The sequence below is a fragment of the Anolis carolinensis genome, chromosome 2 (genome assembly GCF_035594765.1).
Source record: "Anolis carolinensis isolate JA03-04 chromosome 2, rAnoCar3.1.pri, whole genome shotgun sequence".
Classification (NCBI taxonomy): Eukaryota; Metazoa; Chordata; class Lepidosauria; order Squamata; family Dactyloidae; genus Anolis; species Anolis carolinensis.
Genome location: NC_085842.1, coordinates 283,708,353 through 283,728,222, shown reverse-complemented (window position 1 = coordinate 283,728,222; position 19,870 = coordinate 283,708,353). Strand labels below are relative to the sequence as shown.

At 37.9% G+C, this 19,870-nt stretch overlaps 1 protein-coding gene across 1 annotated transcript in view; it reads right to left on the bottom strand.

The window, feature by feature from the left end:
- edil3 (EGF like repeats and discoidin domains 3) overlaps positions 1-19,870 on the bottom strand; it is a 366,806-nt gene that overhangs the window by 217,434 nt on the left and 129,502 nt on the right. Inside the window, exon 3 of the mRNA XM_008103010.3 lies at positions 8,305-8,334. Coding sequence (XP_008101217.1) covers positions 8,305-8,334 — 30 coding nt within the window. The remainder of the gene's footprint in view (positions 1-8,304; positions 8,335-19,870) is intronic.

Genomic DNA, 19,870 nt, shown 5'->3' with positions numbered 1-19,870 from the left:
CAATTACATACGGCCATATCTTAAAGCAAAAATAAATAGAAGACATAAGCATTTGTTAAAAATCAAATATCTAGAATTATTGTTGTCATTTGTGGTCCAAATAAACATTTTGGTAAAGAATGATTGTAATTTATGGAGAGGATGAGGACAAAAGCCCCTGCAGTAATTGCTTTGAAGAAAAAACATACAAGTAGAACAACTTTATTGAGATTTAATTGCTAATTTTATTTAGTTTCCATGACGTTCTGACAATACATTTTAAATACTAGAGCTAATGCCATGCCCATTGGAGGCTTGCAAAATAAGGTATTTTAGAAGCAACAGAGGCACATTTAGCAGATGTAAACCAGTGATTCTGTGCAATTGATTCTTCATTCATTTTGATAAGCAGAGCTAAGGGTTTGTTTGTTTATTGCATTTCTTGATCATAACAAATGGAATTATTTAGCCCTCGCAGTATTTACAGCTGTCTGTGGAGTCAATCATAAATTCTATAACTTTGGGCCTAAAGTGATTTGGGAGAAAAACATGATGGATAGCATAATTTACTATTAAATTAACATAGATCAAACATCCCCAATCCAATGCAAGAACACTAGATGATACTAGACTGGGGAAGACTGAACATGTCTATAGTTATGGAGTCTTTGAAGATTCTTCCTAGATCTCAGACACTCCCCATATCAAAAAGGGGGGTTATAAAAAGGAGATTGATACCCACAGAAGCCTGCTAGAGGTGTGATATACCCTCTCTAACTGACCCAATTTGACAGGGATAAATATCCTTAATCCAATGTTGTCCCACTTCAAAATGCTTTTCAAACATCCCAGTTTCTCTCCTTCTTCCCTTTCTCCCACTTTGTCTTCTAGTGGACAAAGAGAATGGGACATCATTGTTGTAGTCTTGGAGAGGTGATAAGCCAGCCTCACACACCACTTCACTTACCCTCAAGAACCCAGCTACTTTTCCTCTTCCTGCCAGTGTAAGTCGCCCTGAGTCCCCTCGGGGAGAAGGGCGGGGTAGAAATATCGGAAATAAATAAATAAGTCTCTCTTTCACCTGAACAAAGGAAAGAAGATACCAAGGGGACCAGACACACCTAGCAAACCAGAGGATGAGGAGGAACTGGTCCCAGAGGGTGTGCTTCCTTCTCTTCTTCCTGTGTGTCACATGTTTCTCTCCCCCTCTCCAAGTACTCATTTCTCCCTGATAGAACAGAGATTTGTAGAATACATGAAGTGGAAGATTCATAAAATAAGTAAGATAACATGTGGGGCAAGCTCTTCTGCTTCCTGCATGGTATAAGATTCTATTTTGGCTTGGTAAAGGAAGGGAAATTGATAGGACAGAGATTTGTGGTACCAACACCTCTCAAATATTCCCTTACTCGCCTCTTGAGACTGGGGCTGCCAGTCAACACTGCCAACTTTGGGAGGTGGCAGTGTCACTCACAAATAATCAAAACAGAATGTGTGAAACATACAAAAGTGGAGGGCCAACTAAAGTGTATCAATGCCCACTACCTTTCTACCTACCATTACACCCCCCTTTCATCCCCTTCAGTGTCAAAATTCAAGCCAAGGATGTGTAGAGCTGCCTTGCCAGAGTCCACTATGGCTGGGATTAGAAGGTGTTAGAAGGTGATATTCAGAATCAGATATCTGAATCCAGAACTTTATCAACTACATCACAGAGAGAACTCATTTCTCATCTCTCTTCTCTAGGATCATAGAGCTCCTGCTTTTGCCATCAAACTAATAGTAAGGAGGAAAGCTTCTTATAGATCAGTGGTTCTCAACCTCTGGGCAGCAAGAACGAAAATTCAGTCTGCGAACCTTCTTCCTATTTATTTTATTTTATTTTATTTATTTTATTTCCACAGAACTGACCATTGCATTGGATAGATCACATCAACTCTAGATTATTAAACATGGTTTTCTCTGGACAAGCAGATGGTGACTACTGGATGGCATATGTTCTGTATCAGAAACTAGAGCTGATATGGTCCAGCCAATGCAGCTTTCTGAATCAGCACCCCAATTAACTAAATCAAATCTAAAGTTGACCAAAACGGATTTGTAACCCTTAGGGTACTAATGTTAGAGAGTGGCCCCTGGTCAAAGTGGTCCCTATTCAAGTGGGCCCTGGTCAAGTGGGCCCTGGTCAAAGTGTGCCCTGGTTAAAAAAAAAGGTTGGGAACCACTGTTATAGATATATCATCCTACAATGTTGCCTCTACAACAGTAAGAAACAGTAAGAAAGACATATCTTTGCATTTTTAAAAAATCTTGGCCAACAAAGCAGGAATAGTTCTTTCACCCTAATACAAATGCCACAAATAATCAATCTCTTATGTATTGGTGCTAAATGCTCTCACGGAAAAAAAATCCCACTGCATATAAGGGGATTACTCATGTGAGAAATTGCTTATGTTGCTTTATACTTATAAATGTGTTTACATCCTCTGGAATAAAAGTTTGGTTGAAGGAAACATATTTCAGTGTCATCACACAATTCATAATTGGATAATTTATCTTCATTTCTTTCTTTTTATAAAGTGAAAGAAAGAGCACCTGTATTTAATTAGTTTGTTCCTTTCTCGTTTACCTTCTGCTTTACTTATTTCATTAAGACATTGGTGATCAATAGTCACATGTCTAAAAAGCCTTTCATAAGTTAATCACTGGAAGATTCCTTCTTCTTCCTGCTGAACATGAGTGGCTAGTATGAAAATACAGTTAAATAATTGCTAGTGTTGTTTCTTACATGTATGTGAATTGACACAAACATACATAGAATCTTGTGCGAAGCAGTAGGACAGAAATCATATTAAATCCAATTCTACTTCTACCACCAAGAATGAGGATGACAAGTTCAGATTTTTAAGGAACACACAAGCCTTGGGCAGTCTACTGTGTCTCATGGGGCTGTTGTAAAAATGAGAGGAAGCAAACAACCCTTTCCATTAGTTTCCAGGCAAAGTACAAGATGTTGGTTTTAACGTTTAAAACCCTACATGGTTTAGGTCCAGGTTACTTAAAGGATTGCCTTCTCTTGTACAATCCACCCTGCTGTCCTGATTTGTCTCTCAAAAACAGCCTTAAAACAACGTGGTAAGTAAATGAAAACTACTTTACTTCAGCAAAACATAAAGAACAGCACACACAGTTGTATAATGCAAAAGAAAGCAAAGAAGAACACAGTTCTTAAATCTCTGATAAATTCCCAAATCAAGCAGCAGTCTTACTTCAGACAAAGAAACAACAATAAATTCTTAGGAGCAGTTTCCCAAATGCAGACTTGAAGCAGGCACAAGTGAAGCGAAGGCTTAAGCATTAGAGTCAGTTTGTTACCAGCAAAAGCTGACTACTTCTGCTTCTGATTTAAAGCCCCGAGTTCCCCCACCTGCAGCTGCTAGGGCGGATCCCAATTACTTTAGTGTTTCTGGCAGCTATTCTAGCTGAACAGTGTCTCTGCTCTGTTTCCTTTCGCCTTTTCTGAAATGTGGGTACTTGCAACATTTCCTCCTCAGATTCCAACTCCCCCTCTCATTCCTGAACACTGTCCTGCTCCCCTTCCTCTTTTGAAGATGAGGAATTCCTAACTCCTGCACACTGAGGTCCTCTGGGGATTGTCTGCTCCAAGTAGCCAGAACCTGACTGGCAACCATCACCCAGAGGACCTTTTCATCTGCCACCCCAAGACTGAGGAATGACCTGGCAGAAGAGATCCAATAGCTAGGTCAGCTTTCAGAATTTCAAAACCATGTAAAGACCCATCTCTTCCAGCACGCCTACCCAGCTAGTCTTTAAGCATGAATTTTAAACTCATATCGTGTGTTTGGTCTCTGTCCTGTGTGATTAATGTGTATTTTATAGAAATGCTTTGATCTATATCTTTTATGGAACTGAATTTTAATGTGTGTTTGTAACATTTTTATAGTATTTGTTTGTTTTTAACTGTGCTGTGACCCACCTCAAACCATGGAGAGAGGCGGGTAAGTAATAATAATAATAATAATAGTAGTAATAATAATAATAATAATAATAATAATAATAATAATAATAAATGAGCACGCAAAGATACTGTGGGACTTCCGAATCCAGACTGACAAAGTTCTGGAACACAATACACCAGACATCACAGTTGTGGAAAAAAACAAGGTTTGGATCATTGATGTTGCCATCCCAGGTGACAGTCGCATTGACGAAAAACAACAGGAAAAACTCAGCCGCTATCAGGACCTCAAGATTGAACTGCAAAGACTCTGGCAGAAACCAGTGCAGGTGGTCCCGGTGGTGATGGGCACACTGGGTGCCGTGCCGAAAGATCTCAGCCAGCATTTGGAAACAATAGACATTGACAAAATCACGATCTGCCAACTGCAAAAGGCCACCCTGCTGGGATCTGCACGCATCATCCGAAAATACATCACACAGTCCTAGACACTTGGAAAGTGTTCGACTTGTGATTTTGTGAAACGAAACCCAGCATATCTATCTTGTTTGCTGTGTCATACAACGTCGTTGTGTCAATAATAATAAAAATAATAATAATATCCTTATATTATAGAAATATGTAGTGTAAACCAACAACACATTTGCAAAATCTCAGCTCACAAAGATTACAATTTAGAAACACATAGTGGAACATGTGTTTGAGTGAAGAATGTCCTTGGTTCACCTTCTAGTACCTCTAGCTTTAATAATATCAGGTAACTAATACATTTGATAGTAAATTGCTGCCTGGTAGAGTAAGCAATATGAAACTAGCTGGACCAGAATTCAGTTGAGAAGATAATCTTTTCTTCACTTCTTTGAAAATACAGTTTAGCAAATTGATATACACTGAGTGTATTTAAAATTCAAATATGGACTCAGTATGCCCCATTGCGGTGGGCTATTTTCAAAAGAGAGCTAGCATTATAATGACCTCCCACCAAGATTTCTCAATTCTACTGATGGTTCTCAGCTTTTGTTAAAACATTTCCCCTATTAGCCATGGCATAAGCCAGATGTTGTATTACGATATTATACAGTAGAAGACAACTAATATTTTTTCTTTCTTTCAACAATAGATTGTAATGATTTTCTTTGCATTTTCCAGAATGACAACAGTCACCAAGGTAACTAAGCCAAAAAACACACATAGTACATTAAGACAACAGCTTACATTTAATGTCATGGGAATATCTAGATGAGGAACAAGGATGCATGCTCATTAAGATAATTTTAGAATTCTGTAATGAACATGTCAGTTAGTAAATGCCAATCTATTTCTATATCAGTTTGCATTTTTTTCAAAAATTCAAATAGTTGTATCTATACACATTTCTGTTATATGCATTTTTAAGTGATTCCCCTGATTTTCTTCCATTTTAATGTAATTGTTTTGCTTTACAGGTAGTCCCCAAGTTACGAACAAGATAAGTTCTATAGATCTGTTCTAATATGAACTTGTTTATAAGCCACAATAGGTACATTTTAAGTGTAACTCCACCCCCACCCCTCCCCCCCAACACATATATAAGATATATATAAACACACACACACAGCTTTGAATAGCATAGGAGAGGGTTAACACCCCTGTGGAGTTTGCTTTGCTGCCTGTGCCACTACTCAGATTTCACCCCATTTTCTGCCCCTGTGATACTTGGATATTGAAATAATTGGGTTGTTGTCAAAACAAGGATTGATGACAAAGCTTCAGTGGAGACACCATTTCCCCATGAAAACTCTTTCAGGAGTGAATTTCCCTCTGATGGGTATATTTCTCTCATTTCCTGTTATCTTATCCCCATTTGTAATTTTGAGTCATTTGTAAGTCAGATGTTTGTAACTGGTATATTTATTTGGAGGGTGTAAATTGGGTCATTTTGTACAAAAATGTGAACCAAACAATTCCTCCCCTTTCCTATATTATCTACATGTAAAAAATATAAGATTCCTACCTAACAGTGGTGAGTGGTGGTTCCTTTGATAGTTGGATAGTAAAGTGGTGAATCCACTCTGGATTTTAATCTAAATGTAAAAGAGCTATCTACCCAGTCAGATCTATTTGGAAGGTAGGATTCAGTGCACATAAATCCATATATCTACACACCAGTAGAAAAAGGAACAATATACATTATTAAATATAGTGTTTTAAACAATGTTCAATGCTGTTAATACCACACAAAAACTGGCTACTTTGCCTGCAATTTCAACATACTGGTCAACCAAAAGGTAACAAATGCAAAACACGTCAGATTTCCCCAGAAAACTTTATAAAACAGTATTAATAAAGTCATGTTGAAGGTCACAGTAGAAAGAACAATACAATAAAACATGCCCCACAGTTTCTGCTTTCTCTAGCTTACAAGGACATAAGTGTGCGCAATATGGTAGATTATTTTATCTTACTTTCAATACTGCAGATGGTAGCACACTGAATTTAGCCAAAGTAAATTCTTCCTTGTATTTTGGAAAATCTATCTATTTGATAATTAGCCTATCCCCTGTCTCTAAAAGCTGGGGGGAAAATGGAAACTGCACTTATGTGATTTAGCAACTCAGTATCCCAGATACAATGGCATATATTTTCTTTAGTTTTTGGGTAACTCATAGCAAAAATGGCATTTTGTGAGAATTCACAGCTTTCTCATATATTATTTCATCTACTATCTTTTTCCACCTTGACTGTAATTACAGTAGAGTCTCACTTATCCAACACTCGCTTATCCAACGTTCTGGATTATCCAACGCACTTTTGTAGTCAATGTTTTCAATACATCATGATATTTTGGTGCTAAATTTGTAAATACAGTTATTACTACATAGCATTACTGTTTATTGAACTACTTTTTCTGTCAAATTTGTTGTATAACATGATGTTTTGGTGCTTCATTTGTAAAATCATAACGTAATTTGATGTTTAATAGGCTTTTCCTTAATCTCTCCTTATTATCCAACATATTCGCTTATCCAACATTCTGCCGGCCCGTTTACGTTGGATAAGCGAGACTCTACTGTATAAGGATCAGGGGCATCTCAAACACAATGGGACAATGAATGTGAGTCCTAATTATCTTTTTTTCTTAAATAAAGTTTACAGATCTGTTATGTGATTTTAACTCTGCTAAAACTGTGAGTTTGGAACCCAGAGTGCCAAGCTTCCAAAATACTAGATAAGACATAGACGAGCTGAAGGCAGAATCAGAGGCTTTATTCTCAATGGCCAAAGAGGATATCAGCAGAGACAGCTCTCCAAAGAACTGACATAGATCAACTGTGAATACATAGGTATAGTTACTGAAATTTGACAGCTATTCAGAACTACTGTGCTAGCTTCTGATTGGTTTCAGAAAGTGTCCAGCTACGATCTGCTTCCTGGTTGGTCCAGGACTCCATCCTATATCATTGGTGGTTGGTCCACGCTGTGGCAGGAAAGTTTAATAAACTGTCATTGGATTATTTTTAAGATTGTGTCTGTTTATTGATCCATCCACGAGAGGGGCACAATCGGAAATGAGGGTGCAAGAAACAATGGGCTTAAATGAGTCTTGATATCTTAGCTCTGGGATACCATTTCAGTGGGAGCACCAGGGATAGGTCTGGTTTGGAATAAGTCAGATAATATCAGGAAGGAACATATGTGCCCCTGAGCCATCCTGGTGCAATGTGGAGAGATTAAGATAACAATGAGATCATATCTTGAAGTCCGATGTGTGGTTGGGCAACATTCTAGGGAAAATTGTGAAATGTTACTAAGCAATGCAGGCACACTGTACATCTCAATGGAACCCCGTCGTATAATTCATAATTTTGGGGTCTACTTTTAAATAACAGATCTTTTAGAGATTCGTTTTCTGAACTAGAGCTTGCCTGTACTAAACCATTGGCCAGGGCCAGTTGAGACGTCACTATGATAGTTGACGTGATACTGAAAAACTCTAAATCCAGGTGTGTTACTTTGAAGCAATTTAGAATTACCCTTGCTTTGACCTAACTTTGTGCTGGTTTAGTGGCTACATTCCGTACTTGTGGAAGATTTGGACTTGGAAAAACTCAACTCCTTTGTTATCCCACTCTTTTTCAATTCCTCTCTCTTGGCCTCTTCTGCTGGCTGAGCTCAAAGAGCATAGCAACTTGTCAGCAAACTCCTCTGCCAGCTGATCTCTGAAATTGACTTGCAGAATGCTTTATGTTGGCAGGCACGCAATTTAGCCAGCACAACAAACTTCATTATACTTCCAACTCCCCAAAAGTGAGATATTTTTGAGTTAGAATTGCATTGTTGAGCATAAACTGTTAAGGTTAGCTCACCTGTTGAAGTCGGTTCTTCTTCATCCAGTGCTGCAAACAGAAAAAGAAAATAAATTATAAATGTGCTTAAAATGTTTAGATCATTCAAATGAGTAACAACCAATTGAACTGACATTATTGAAACAAAATCATAGTATGTTTTCCTGAGAAGAGAAGCTGGGCAACCTTGGTTAGAGCCAGCCAATTACAGAATTACTGTACAAGGAAGGCTGTAAAATTAACCATATGAGAGAAAAGGATACAAACTAGAGACTTGTTTGTTAAAGTGTCAGATAAGGGGGAAATGAAATAGCAATAACTATCATTATTTTCACTTTCTATCACGCCCTGTGCATCAAGGTGCAGAACAACTGAAACAGTATATCCCCGTATATGTTTCAAGACACCATGGATAAACCATGGATATTAGTGAGCCCTATTTTTGACAATACTGGATGCATATGATAAAATTGCCATGGAGGACCTAGAGAGGCCAAAAACATTTCCTAGGGAATTATTTTTGGGGACATGGCTTAGAGAAACGGGTGATTGCACTATACAACAATAAAATCAGTCACAAATACTTAACACCAGTTTAAAAATATGTAGCAGTTAAAAGAGCGTATAAAACTAATACATATTAATAACATCTAATTTATCTTTTAAAAATAATTTAAAATGTATCAAGTAATTTAAAATGTACCTGCTGGAAGATATTGATTTTTAATGCTGTTTTAATCTACTGGAAGAGATTAGTTTTAAGTGATGGTTTAATCTCAAACAGCATATCCGGCTGTCGATAAAGTGTTCTCGCAGGTCAATCTATAGTCCTGGGGATGGCCGAAAGAAATGTACTCTGTGTGACAGTTGGATGGTTAGTTCTGGTGGATTGAAGTAAATGTCCTCTAGAGAGCCTGAGTGTTTAAAGCAGATTATATAGTTGAAGACTATCCCATAGAGAACCTGGCCCCAAACTATGTTGGCTTCTAAGGTAATAACCAATATAGTTAAGACAGTCAGAGACAGGATGAACATCTGCAGAGAGTTTTGTATCTGTCATTGGGGTCACATTTCATCACCATTGACCAACACAGTTACATGTCTAGTATAGAGAGGTCTAATTGAGGTCCAAGTACCAGATCCAGGATGGGATCTTAAGGGTGAAACAAGAGAAAGATTTTAAGACCAAGCTAAGGGGTGCTGTTTATGTTTTACGTATATTAATAAGTTTAAATTGTTTTAATGTTTTTAAACTATTTTATTTTAATAGCTCTGTGTTTAATTCTATTTTATATATTGTTAGTATGTTGTAGATTTTAGCATTGTTAGCAACTATGAGTCTCTTTAGAGAGAGAAAAAGTGGGATAGGAATAAATATAATAAGAAGGAGCAGAAGGAAAGGGAGGAGAAGATTGGAATTGCATGTAGAGTCTGAAGAGTGATCCCATCACAGTATGTTACAAGAATGTTTGTATTTTGAGGGAGGGAGAGATTCAGGGAGGAGCAGACAAAGGATACAGGGAAGATAGGGTTACATCTTCTGACATAGGCCATACTGTAATTGGCTTTTTGTGTTTTAAGTCAACATTTCAAATAAGGAGTTTTTTGAATCAGTTTCAAAGTTGACATTTCAATGAGGAGGCTAACATATGTGCTATTGTACAAATTTGCATGTAGTTTGACTTCAAGAACTGGCTCTAAACACTGCAACAATTGTACAGCAACTGTAAAGCAAAAATAAGGGTGAATAATGGAAGGACAGGAGAGATACCAATTTTAAATGGTACAAAACAAGGTTGTCCATTATCCCCCACTTTATTTGTAATAGCGATAGAAATGCTAGCTGAAAGTATCAGGAATAGCACCAATTGGACAGGGTACAAAATAGAAAAGGAAGGAGGACAAAAGGAAGAAATAAGGCTTAATTTCTTTGCCGATGATGCAATGATTATTACAAGTCAACCATTAATTATGGTAAAAGATATTATTAAAAAACTGGAAGAATTTAAAAATATATCAGGACTATTCGTTAATATTAAAAAGTCAGAGATACTATGTCTTAATACCCCACCAAGGGAACAACTGGAGATTAGGAAAATATCAGGGTTAAGATTAGGATTAAAGAAGCTGAAATACTTAGGAGTATGGATATATAAAAACCCAAAGAGTATAGTCAAGGGGAATTATAAACAAAAATGGAAGGTAATAGAGAAACAGTTTAAGAATTGGGAAGGAAAAACATTAACAAGAGTGGACAGAATAAGGGCACTAAAAATGTTTATAATACCAAAATTGACATATTTATTTCAAACATTACCGAACACAGTAGATAGGAAGACACTAAAGACATGGGACAGGAGAATAAGAAAATGGGCAGTCGGAGGAAAAAGGCCCAGAATAAGGGACAAATGGTTAAATGCAAAAGAGGAAGAGGGAGGCTGGGGGATTCCAAGTTTAGAAGTCTATCACGATGCGTTTCAAATCCAAAGATTATGGGAAATACAGTATACTAAAAAAAATGGGCAAATATGGAGAAGATAATAAATAATACTAAAGAAAAAGAAATAATATTTAGGGAATGGAGTAGGAGAGAAGAAGCAGAATTTAAGGAACCTTTTAAAGGAACAATAAAAGTGTGGAAAAAAAGAAAGAAGAAGCTAAGTCCAGGCAATGAGAATAAGATGGCAACTATATGGCAAATTAATTACAATAACAACGAAATTATAGGCAGAACATTGAGATCAATTGAAAGTAGAGGGAAAAGGTTAGTGGAGGATTTGTATACAATAGATGGAGACCCTGTAGAACAAAAAGAAATTCAGAATTGGATAGGATCAGGGAATTGGATTCAAAGCTGGGCTATAAGACAGGAAATTTTTAGATTGAGAGAAAAAATTAGAGAACAGGACAGTCCATTTGAGAAGGTGATTAGGAAATGTTTGAGAGAGGAAAAGAAGGTGGCAGGAGATCTGTATGAACAAATTATAACGGTAAAAGAAGAAATAGTAGAGGAAATTTTCCAAACATGGAGAATGGACATGGAAATTGAGAGGGAAGATATACAAAGGGAAATAAGTAATATAGCAAAAGAAAAGTACAATGTATTAAGGGAAGCAAGAAGGAAAATGTTACAAAAATGGTACAGAACTCCTGCACAACTTTCACGGTTTTTACCAGGGATGAAAGATAGGTGTTGGCACGGTTGTGAACAAAGAGGGGTGTTCAATCATATGATATGGGAGTGCGATCGGGTGCAAGAATACTGGAGAATGATTGAAGGAGAAATCAATAGAATGCTAAATCTACAAATAGTAATAGTTAATAGAAATGTACTACATGCAAGGATAACAGAAGTGAAGAATATACAAAAAGAAAAAATGATTGACAAATTAATAGCATGTGCACAAATTGTTTTAGTGAGCGGTTGGAAAGATAAAACAAAATGGACTCTGACGAATTGGTATAAGTATATAATTGATATGTTAAATGTAGAAATCACAAATTGCAAATGGAATAATATAGATAAAATTGAAAATATTGCAATAATCAAGGGGATGTGGGAACCAGTTAAGAACTATTTAGAGAATGTGGAGTGGAAAAATTAAGATTGAGATTGATATTTCAAATGTAACTTCTGTAGTTTGTTGTATAAAGTGTATGTACAAGGAGGGGAGGGTGGGAGGGTGGGAGTGGGATAAAATGACAAAACAACAATAAAAAAATTAAAAAAGAAAAAAAAAAGAACTGGCTCTAAACACCAGAGGGGAATTCCAAACCCGAATTCCATAAGCGTACTCACTCAGAAATCTAGACAAACTTTGAAGTCTTCTAAATTTCTATTTCCTACCTAATTTCTGTGCTTTCTTCTCATAAACTCCAAACATAACATTGCTTATGACCAGAAAACTTTCCTATAAAATATGGATTGTACTTATGACATGTATATAATTTCATATGATAATGAACTTAGTCAGAAGGGTTACTTCTAATTGTATGTTACAGAAACATTCTTTCCTAAGAATGTCAGAAGCAAACCATCAGGACTGATGACATTTTGTCTAGACAGCTTTCAAACTTCCACTCCCTTTGGATTAAACTAGTACGAAAGATTTCAGAAAAAAGAACACAATAAAAGGATTTGTAAAGCTCATAAAGCTGAATCACACAAGGCATTGTAAGCCATCCTGACCTCAAAGTTAAGTGCACAGTTATAATGTAACAATAACCTAAAGGTGCTTAAGAATAATTTCCAGCTCTGGGTCAATTAACCATTAAAGAGGAGGTAGAATTGTAGTGCTGGAAGCAAACATAAGGACTATCTAATCCCATCCCCTGCCATGCAGGAATACACAGTCAACACACTCTTGATGGGTGGAATATTTCTTTTTCTGGCAGTTTGAATCCATTGTGTTCTAGTCTGTAGACCAGTAGAAAATAAGTTTGCTCTATCTTCAATATGACATCCTTTAAAATATTTAAATAAGGCTATCATGGCACATCTTAACCTTCTCTTCTCCAAGCTAAACATGTCCAACTCCTTAAATCATTCCTTGTGGGGCCAGACTTTCAGATCTTTTACCATTAGAGCAACCCTCATGTCTTTTAGGAAAAAGCTGAAGACTTTCCTGTTTTGAATAGTTGAATTTTATCAGAAGCCTAGGATTTTACAGTACTTTACAGTATTTTATCACCATATGGGAATGTTTAGACTGTTTTAATTTAATTTAATGATAATTTAATGTCCCACAAGGAAGTATTTATGTAACCAATTTGGGTTATCTTATTATATTGTATGTTTTAATGATGTTGTCAGCTGCCTTGAGTCTGTTGGAAAAAGGCGGCATAGAAATGTCCTAAATAAATAATGGGTGTTTCCTCTCCTTCACCTTTCTACCTTTCAAGGAGATTACAGTGCACCAGTCCTCAATAGAATCAGTATCTTCTTTTCCCTGCTTATCTTCAAAGTCACTGCTGTCTTGTTGCCTTCATTTGATCTTTCCTCTCTGCTGGACTCTCAACTCCCCTTGTTCTGTTAGATCTAGCTTTCTCTGTGCTCACTTCCCTTCTCAAGTTTCCAGTCTATCTTGCCTTTGCTACTGGATAGTGTCTGAGATGCACAGTGCCTGCTAGTAACATAATTTGCCATCTCCCAAAGTTTGTGGTGGCTTCTGTTGCAAAGAGAAAAGGTGACAAGAGTCCCAAAGCCTATTCCCAATATCCCTCATTTTAAATTTGAATAACTGAGTCCAACAAAAACAAATTTTTGGTGTCTTGGTTTGTAGGCCTGTTCCTGGGGTTATTTAGCATGCCGACTCAGAAAATTGCATTGAATAGGCCCCATCAACACTAGATTCTTAGATATGGTTATAATATCTTCCTATGGGTGAGCAGATGACCTGTATATAGCATAAATTCTATATTTCAAAAAGTAGAGCAGACAGGGGAAAACTTGTGCCATTTTTGGAATCAGCAGGTCAAATATACCCAAAAACAGGTCTAACATTTAAGGCACCAAAATATATGTTGGCCAGTGTAATCATAGAGGAGACCACTGGGCCATACAGTCCAACTCAGTTTACATTTCAGTTTAATTATGATTTTAGCTTTAGTCCAAGTTGTATTATCTGATCACTGCATATCATACTATACAAAGCTCTTGTTTTTTCTTGATCTGACCTGATCTTCTTTGTAGTTAAGGAATCAAGTCTTTAGAGAAACTGGAAAAGAGGAATGTCTGTATAATAAACTCATGTTTAGGTGGTCAAAAGCCACATGTGGTAAGTGGGGTAGGATTTTCCTATGCAACTTCACTTGAAATGAATGGCCAAGGCATGTTTCTCAACACTTTGGATGACCAAGACAGGCCCTTGGTGAATTATGCACACAGTTATCAGAAAATGATATCATCGCTCTCATTTGCTATCTAAATGATAGCCCTGGAAAAGACAGGACAAAAACATCTATATTCAGAATTACTTTCTTGAAAAAGTGAGAACTTATTTTAAGCTGTCATTCTGCATTTCTAAATCACTAGAAAAACTCAAGTGCAAAATATTAAAAATTAAATATGAATAAAACTGATATGTAAATCCCATGGATTTTATGCACACATTATAGGTAGTTATTGGTTTTTTTCCCCATTGTCAAAAGAAATCAGCACCAGCAATTTTGCAGATCTTGACACATTTCCATTTTTACAGGTAGCTTAATAAATGGTGTTAGGAGAAATAGAAGCAATTTTATTAAGCTTTGGTTTAAAACATTAATTCATAAACAAAAAACAGTACTTCCTTAAATTTGCTTCTCTAAGATATTGCATTTTGATTGTTATTGATGTAGAATGGGTTACAAAATTTTTTTTTGGTAAGATTAGTGCATCTTCTTTCACTGATTTTTTTCAGCTTCAAATAGGGACAAGTGGGAATTTTGTTTACCTCGGTGTCAGTTTCTGGCATCTATGTCAGAAGGATGGTGATTTTGCTCCAGGATATAATTTAAACTTGAAAGAAGCTATCCAAGGAGGGGAAATCTATCCCTAAAATAAGCTCCTGGAAAATACTGACAACCCAGTTCATGTCTACATTAACAAAAACAACAAATTCATCTCAAAGTTAGCATTGGGAGTCTTCACGATGTATGGCAACTTTCGGTAAGTATCCAAAGATTTAGCTCTTAACCCAATTTTGCTCTGCAATAAGCAAAGTCAGGAGACAGTCCAGAGTGTCCTTAGGGTTTGTGGCCATCAGGACAACTGGATCGGGTCCACTTCAGCTTGGCCCATTGTTCACATGCACCCTTTCACTGCCATCACCCTTTCACTGTCAGAAAGGGGACGGGTCATGCGTGTGTCAGTGCCACCACTTCTGCAGCCAAGGAACTTCTTGTAAGAGCCTGGCCATCATGGTTGTGTTTGCTGAAATCATAACAGGGCAGTCATGTGATCAAAGATAAGGCAGGGGATTACGCTACCCTCCCTTAGCTGATCATATGAGTTCCCTATTATGACCTCAGGAGATGTGACCACGAGCTTGTAGGGAGCTCTGTGGCCACTGAAGAGCATTGGCGGCAACACAGAGGACATGCAAATATGCAGAAAATAAGCCCAAACTTCCATTGTATAAGTTTGTTCTTAGACCCCATCTAAACTGATATTTTAATGTGGCCACAAAATTCATACCACCAATGAACATTACTGCACCCATTTAAGGATATACAGTGCCTTATAAAGTTAAAAGAAAGTCAAGGTTCAGTGAAATAATGTGCTGCAGCAGATGCCAATGTATCCCAGATCCATTTCAAAATTGGCTTCACAAAATGTGGAATGGAGACACCAACCCTGCTGAAGTGCATTAAAAAGTCCAGAACAGAGCTGCCGAAAAGTATCCCAAATGATTTGTAAAGGAAATAGTGAAAACAAGTTGACATAATTGAAAGGAAAATGAACTCCACTATTCAATAGACCTTAATCAATGTATGATCACAAAGCTCTTAAAACCTGGGAGAACAGCCAACTAAGGTCAGCTTAAGTATCATTCAAGCCTCCAAAGGGAGGAAATTCCATCACACCTAAGAAAGCTGTGCCCTACATTTTCACATTGCACAGTAACAATATTATATTTGATGGCTCACCTGCTCACTGGGTTTTGGTCTAAACATTAATGGAAATATTCAAACAGTTGAATCTGTTTGGAGGTTGAGGTTCAGCAATTACCACACACCTTAAAAGTTCGGAATACAGCCCAGAGCAGATTGATTACCCTACTAATGTGAAGACTATTAGCTGCCAGAGTCTATTAGTGTCAACAGTGGGACACAGAAGAGAGGTCCCTTGGTAGATTTTCATAGAATCATAAAATCATAGAGTTGGAAGGGACCACGTGGGCCATTTAGTCCAACCCTTTGCCATGCAGAAAAAGCACAATTTTAATGGGTTTGTTTATTTGTGTGTTTGTTTTATGTACAAAAAGGATTTTCTTTCAGTGTCCCAGTTTCAAGCGATCCTTTGAAAGTCATCATTTGGACTCACATTAGAAATTTATTGTTACATGTGACTTTCCAGACAGCAAGCTAGCAGACTATAAAGAAATATTAGAGGAAAACTATTGGATTGACTGCTATTAAACTCAAGTCTCTTTGAAGTTAAATATTTTCATATTAGCAAGATGGAGAAAAACAATTAAACTTCTCTTTGTTTGTCTGTTTAATGGATGAATGTTTTTTATTGTGTGAGAGAATGGGGAAATCAGCTATGGTTAAATCAACATTTTGACTAAGCAAAACCTTGATGTATCTACAGGGAAGATACTGTGTTTTAACTTGAAAGCATTTTTCAAATGTTATGTATTATTTTGCTTGAGAATAGGGAAGTTATTTTCCCAAGTGGTTTTAAGAAGTACAGTATGGTCTAAATGTGTCCCCAGCATCCAACTGCTTTATTAATAGGTTGGAAGGAGCAACTGTCATCATATAAATAAAAAGAAAAGCAAAAGGTTAAAGTATGTATGACATACAAAAATGTCATTCATCTCTATGGCAATATTTGAGTTTCTAAATGCTGGAATTTGGAAAAGTTTAATAGTAACTTTAATACCAATACCAACCTCTGCTAGTATAAAACTAGGAAAATGGAATCTTAATGCTGTCACTCTTAGGGCTTTTCTACACATGCTGTAAAACCGAGAAGTAACCAGGTTAAAAGGGTGCATGTGGCTAAATGACATTTCGCCAAAGTGCGGGAGGGATCAGGTTAAGAAGTAAAAAGCACATGTTAAAAAGGTGCACGTATAACCTGATTCCACCTGAAAAAAGTGCATCTTTGTATGACTGTATATTCCTGCAGTCATGCAAAACACGTGCTTTTCTTCTCTCCCTGCTCCAGTACATAAGCACTTTTTAAAAACCCGAAATAGCTGATCAGGGTATCAAACAGACACACAGCTGGTTCAAAGGAAGCACAAATGGAAAGCAAACAAATTTCTGAAACTCTTTACTTTACACTTTATAAACTTGAACAGAAGGTCAAAACATCTGGGGACCCACAGGTTGAGAATCACTGCTGTAGATGGACATAGCTTGATCCTTACACCTTTGAAAACAAGAGGATGCATATGACACATAATGTCATATTGGATGGGCTAGTTCTAATGATGCGATTCTGTTGACAGAGGGGTGAATCAGCCAATTTGCTCCAGAAATCTAAGAATCTTTCTCCAGAAGTTTTCTTCAGTGTGTTGAAATGCTTCAGGAAAAAGGAATATACCTTCAGCATGAGAAGACTAGAAACTATCTAGTTCAACCCCCTTCCCCAGTACCTATGATATCTGTCTTTTCATAAAGAGTTGTTCAGAACCAAGTATGAAGGTGCCAGAGATTCAGCCTAAAAAAACCATTATTTCACTTTGACTTTGAGAACTTGATCTACAACTTCAAAAGGTTGACTGATGCAGATTTATGTCATGCAAGTGGAAATTGCACGAGCTATGGCCTCCCTTTGGAAATGTGTTACTTGGACATTTTTTCAAGTAGACAAATCACATCAACAGCATTTTATACATAGGCTTGAGTCAACAAGGTCATTTCATCTATAATAATAAATAATAATAAAACTTTATTTATACCCCGCCACCATCTCCCCAATGGGGACTCGGGGCGGCTTACATGGGGCCATGCCCAGAACAGTACAATATAGCAAAATATAAAACAACATATCACAGTACAATTAAACAATACAATAAATAATCATATACACTGCAACACAATATATATATATATATATATATATATATATATATATATATATATAACAGGGCGGGCCGCATGAGACACTTAATTAAAACTTGGGGTGAGAAAAGGATAAGAATACAATCAGGGAGACCAGGGACATAAGATAAAAACAATCTAGAGGGTAGATGATGGGGGAGTAACAAAAGAAGTGTGTAATAGTTACTCTCCGAAAGCACATCGGAAAAGCCAGGTTTTTAAGTCTTTCCTGAAGGCTAAAAGAGTGGGGGCTTGCCTAATTTCGATGGGCAGTGAGTTCCATAAACGGGGGGCCACAGCAGAAAAGGCCCTCTCCCTTGTTCCCACCAGGCGGGTCTGGGATACAGGCAGTGGCGACAGGAGGGCCTCCCCTGATGATCGAAGAGATCGGACAGGTTTATGGTAGGAGATACGGTCACGAAGGTAGGTGGGTCCCAAACCGTTTAGGGCTTTATACATGATGGTCTGCACCTTGAATTGGGATCGGAAAGTGAACGGCAGCCAGTGGAGCTCCTTAAACAGGGGAGTAGATCTCTCCCTGTAACTCGCCCCCGTTATTAATCTGGCAGCCGAGCGTTGGACCAGTTGTAATTTCCGAGCCGTCTTCAAGGGAAGCCCCACGTAGAGCGCTGTGATGAACCATGGGCCTTGTAGTCCTGCTCAGGACATTGTAATCCCTGATGAAGATGAAAACTTGGGTTTTTTACCTTCCCAGTCTGAACTGGATTCCTCTCAGCCAGATCCTTCCCAGGCAGATCTGGAAACCTTGCACCTGCAAGAAAGTTGTGCCCCAGAAGTATGTCAAACAACCCCAGAGCCTACTTCTCCCGTGTTCTTGCGCCGGGAGTTTTGTAAACAACAGAGAAGTTTGGATTCAGCTTCGCGCAGGAGTGCGAGGATAGCAGCTAAGAATGTTGCCAATTAACATTGGTTCTCGTGAGAATCTTTAAGGAGTTTAACATCTGGTCTCAGAGTTTAGCTTTCGTTTCTGATTCCCAGAGAACCGCTTTGGTGAGAAAGTTGGACTCTATATAGGTGTTTTGCCCGCGTAGCAACTTCGCGGAGTCAATTCGTCAGCCTACGGAGCGAGTTGTGTCTGGACAGCGCGCTCCGATTCAAGCCTCGCTTCAGCTCAAGCCTTGCCTTGCTATCCAGCCTTCGCCTTGCTTCCCAGCCTTTGTTTACCTACGGACTTTGCCTTGTTTCCCAGGACTAATCCTTGCCTTGTTTCACGGATTTTACCAAGTTATTCCACGGACCTTGTTCTTGTTCTTAGTTACCTTGTTCCACGTTCAAGCCTTGTTTCAAGTATCAAGTTATTTCCTAGCCACGCTCAAGTTTTATGGACTAAGGACCTTGTCATCTCCCCTCACTTTGCTTGGCAAAGTGAGTGTTTCGGTTATTGGATTACAACTTTGGACCTTAATATTTCTTATTGGACATTGCTTTTTTGGACTAATTCTGACCTTTCCTGAAGGGTCTAATTCTGGACTATTTTCTATACTTGTTTTTATTAACTTTATATATTCCTTCAATAAAGATATTAGTTAGATTCTGGCCTCTGTGTATGGTTATTGGTGCCTCTGCCGCCTGGGTCGTGACAGTTTGACTCCGCCACCCATAAGCACCAACTAACCGAGGCCAGGATGTCTACCGGAGCCGCGCCGGCTGGACAGCCGCTCAGCTACACCATCAGCAAGGACGAAGTGGACCGCATCCGTGACAGACTCAACGCGCAGGATGGAGAAATAAAAGGGTTGAGGGAGCGCGGAGTTCGCCTCCCGGCCATGGCGTTGCCTACCAAGTTTTCTGGAGAAGCTGCTAAGGT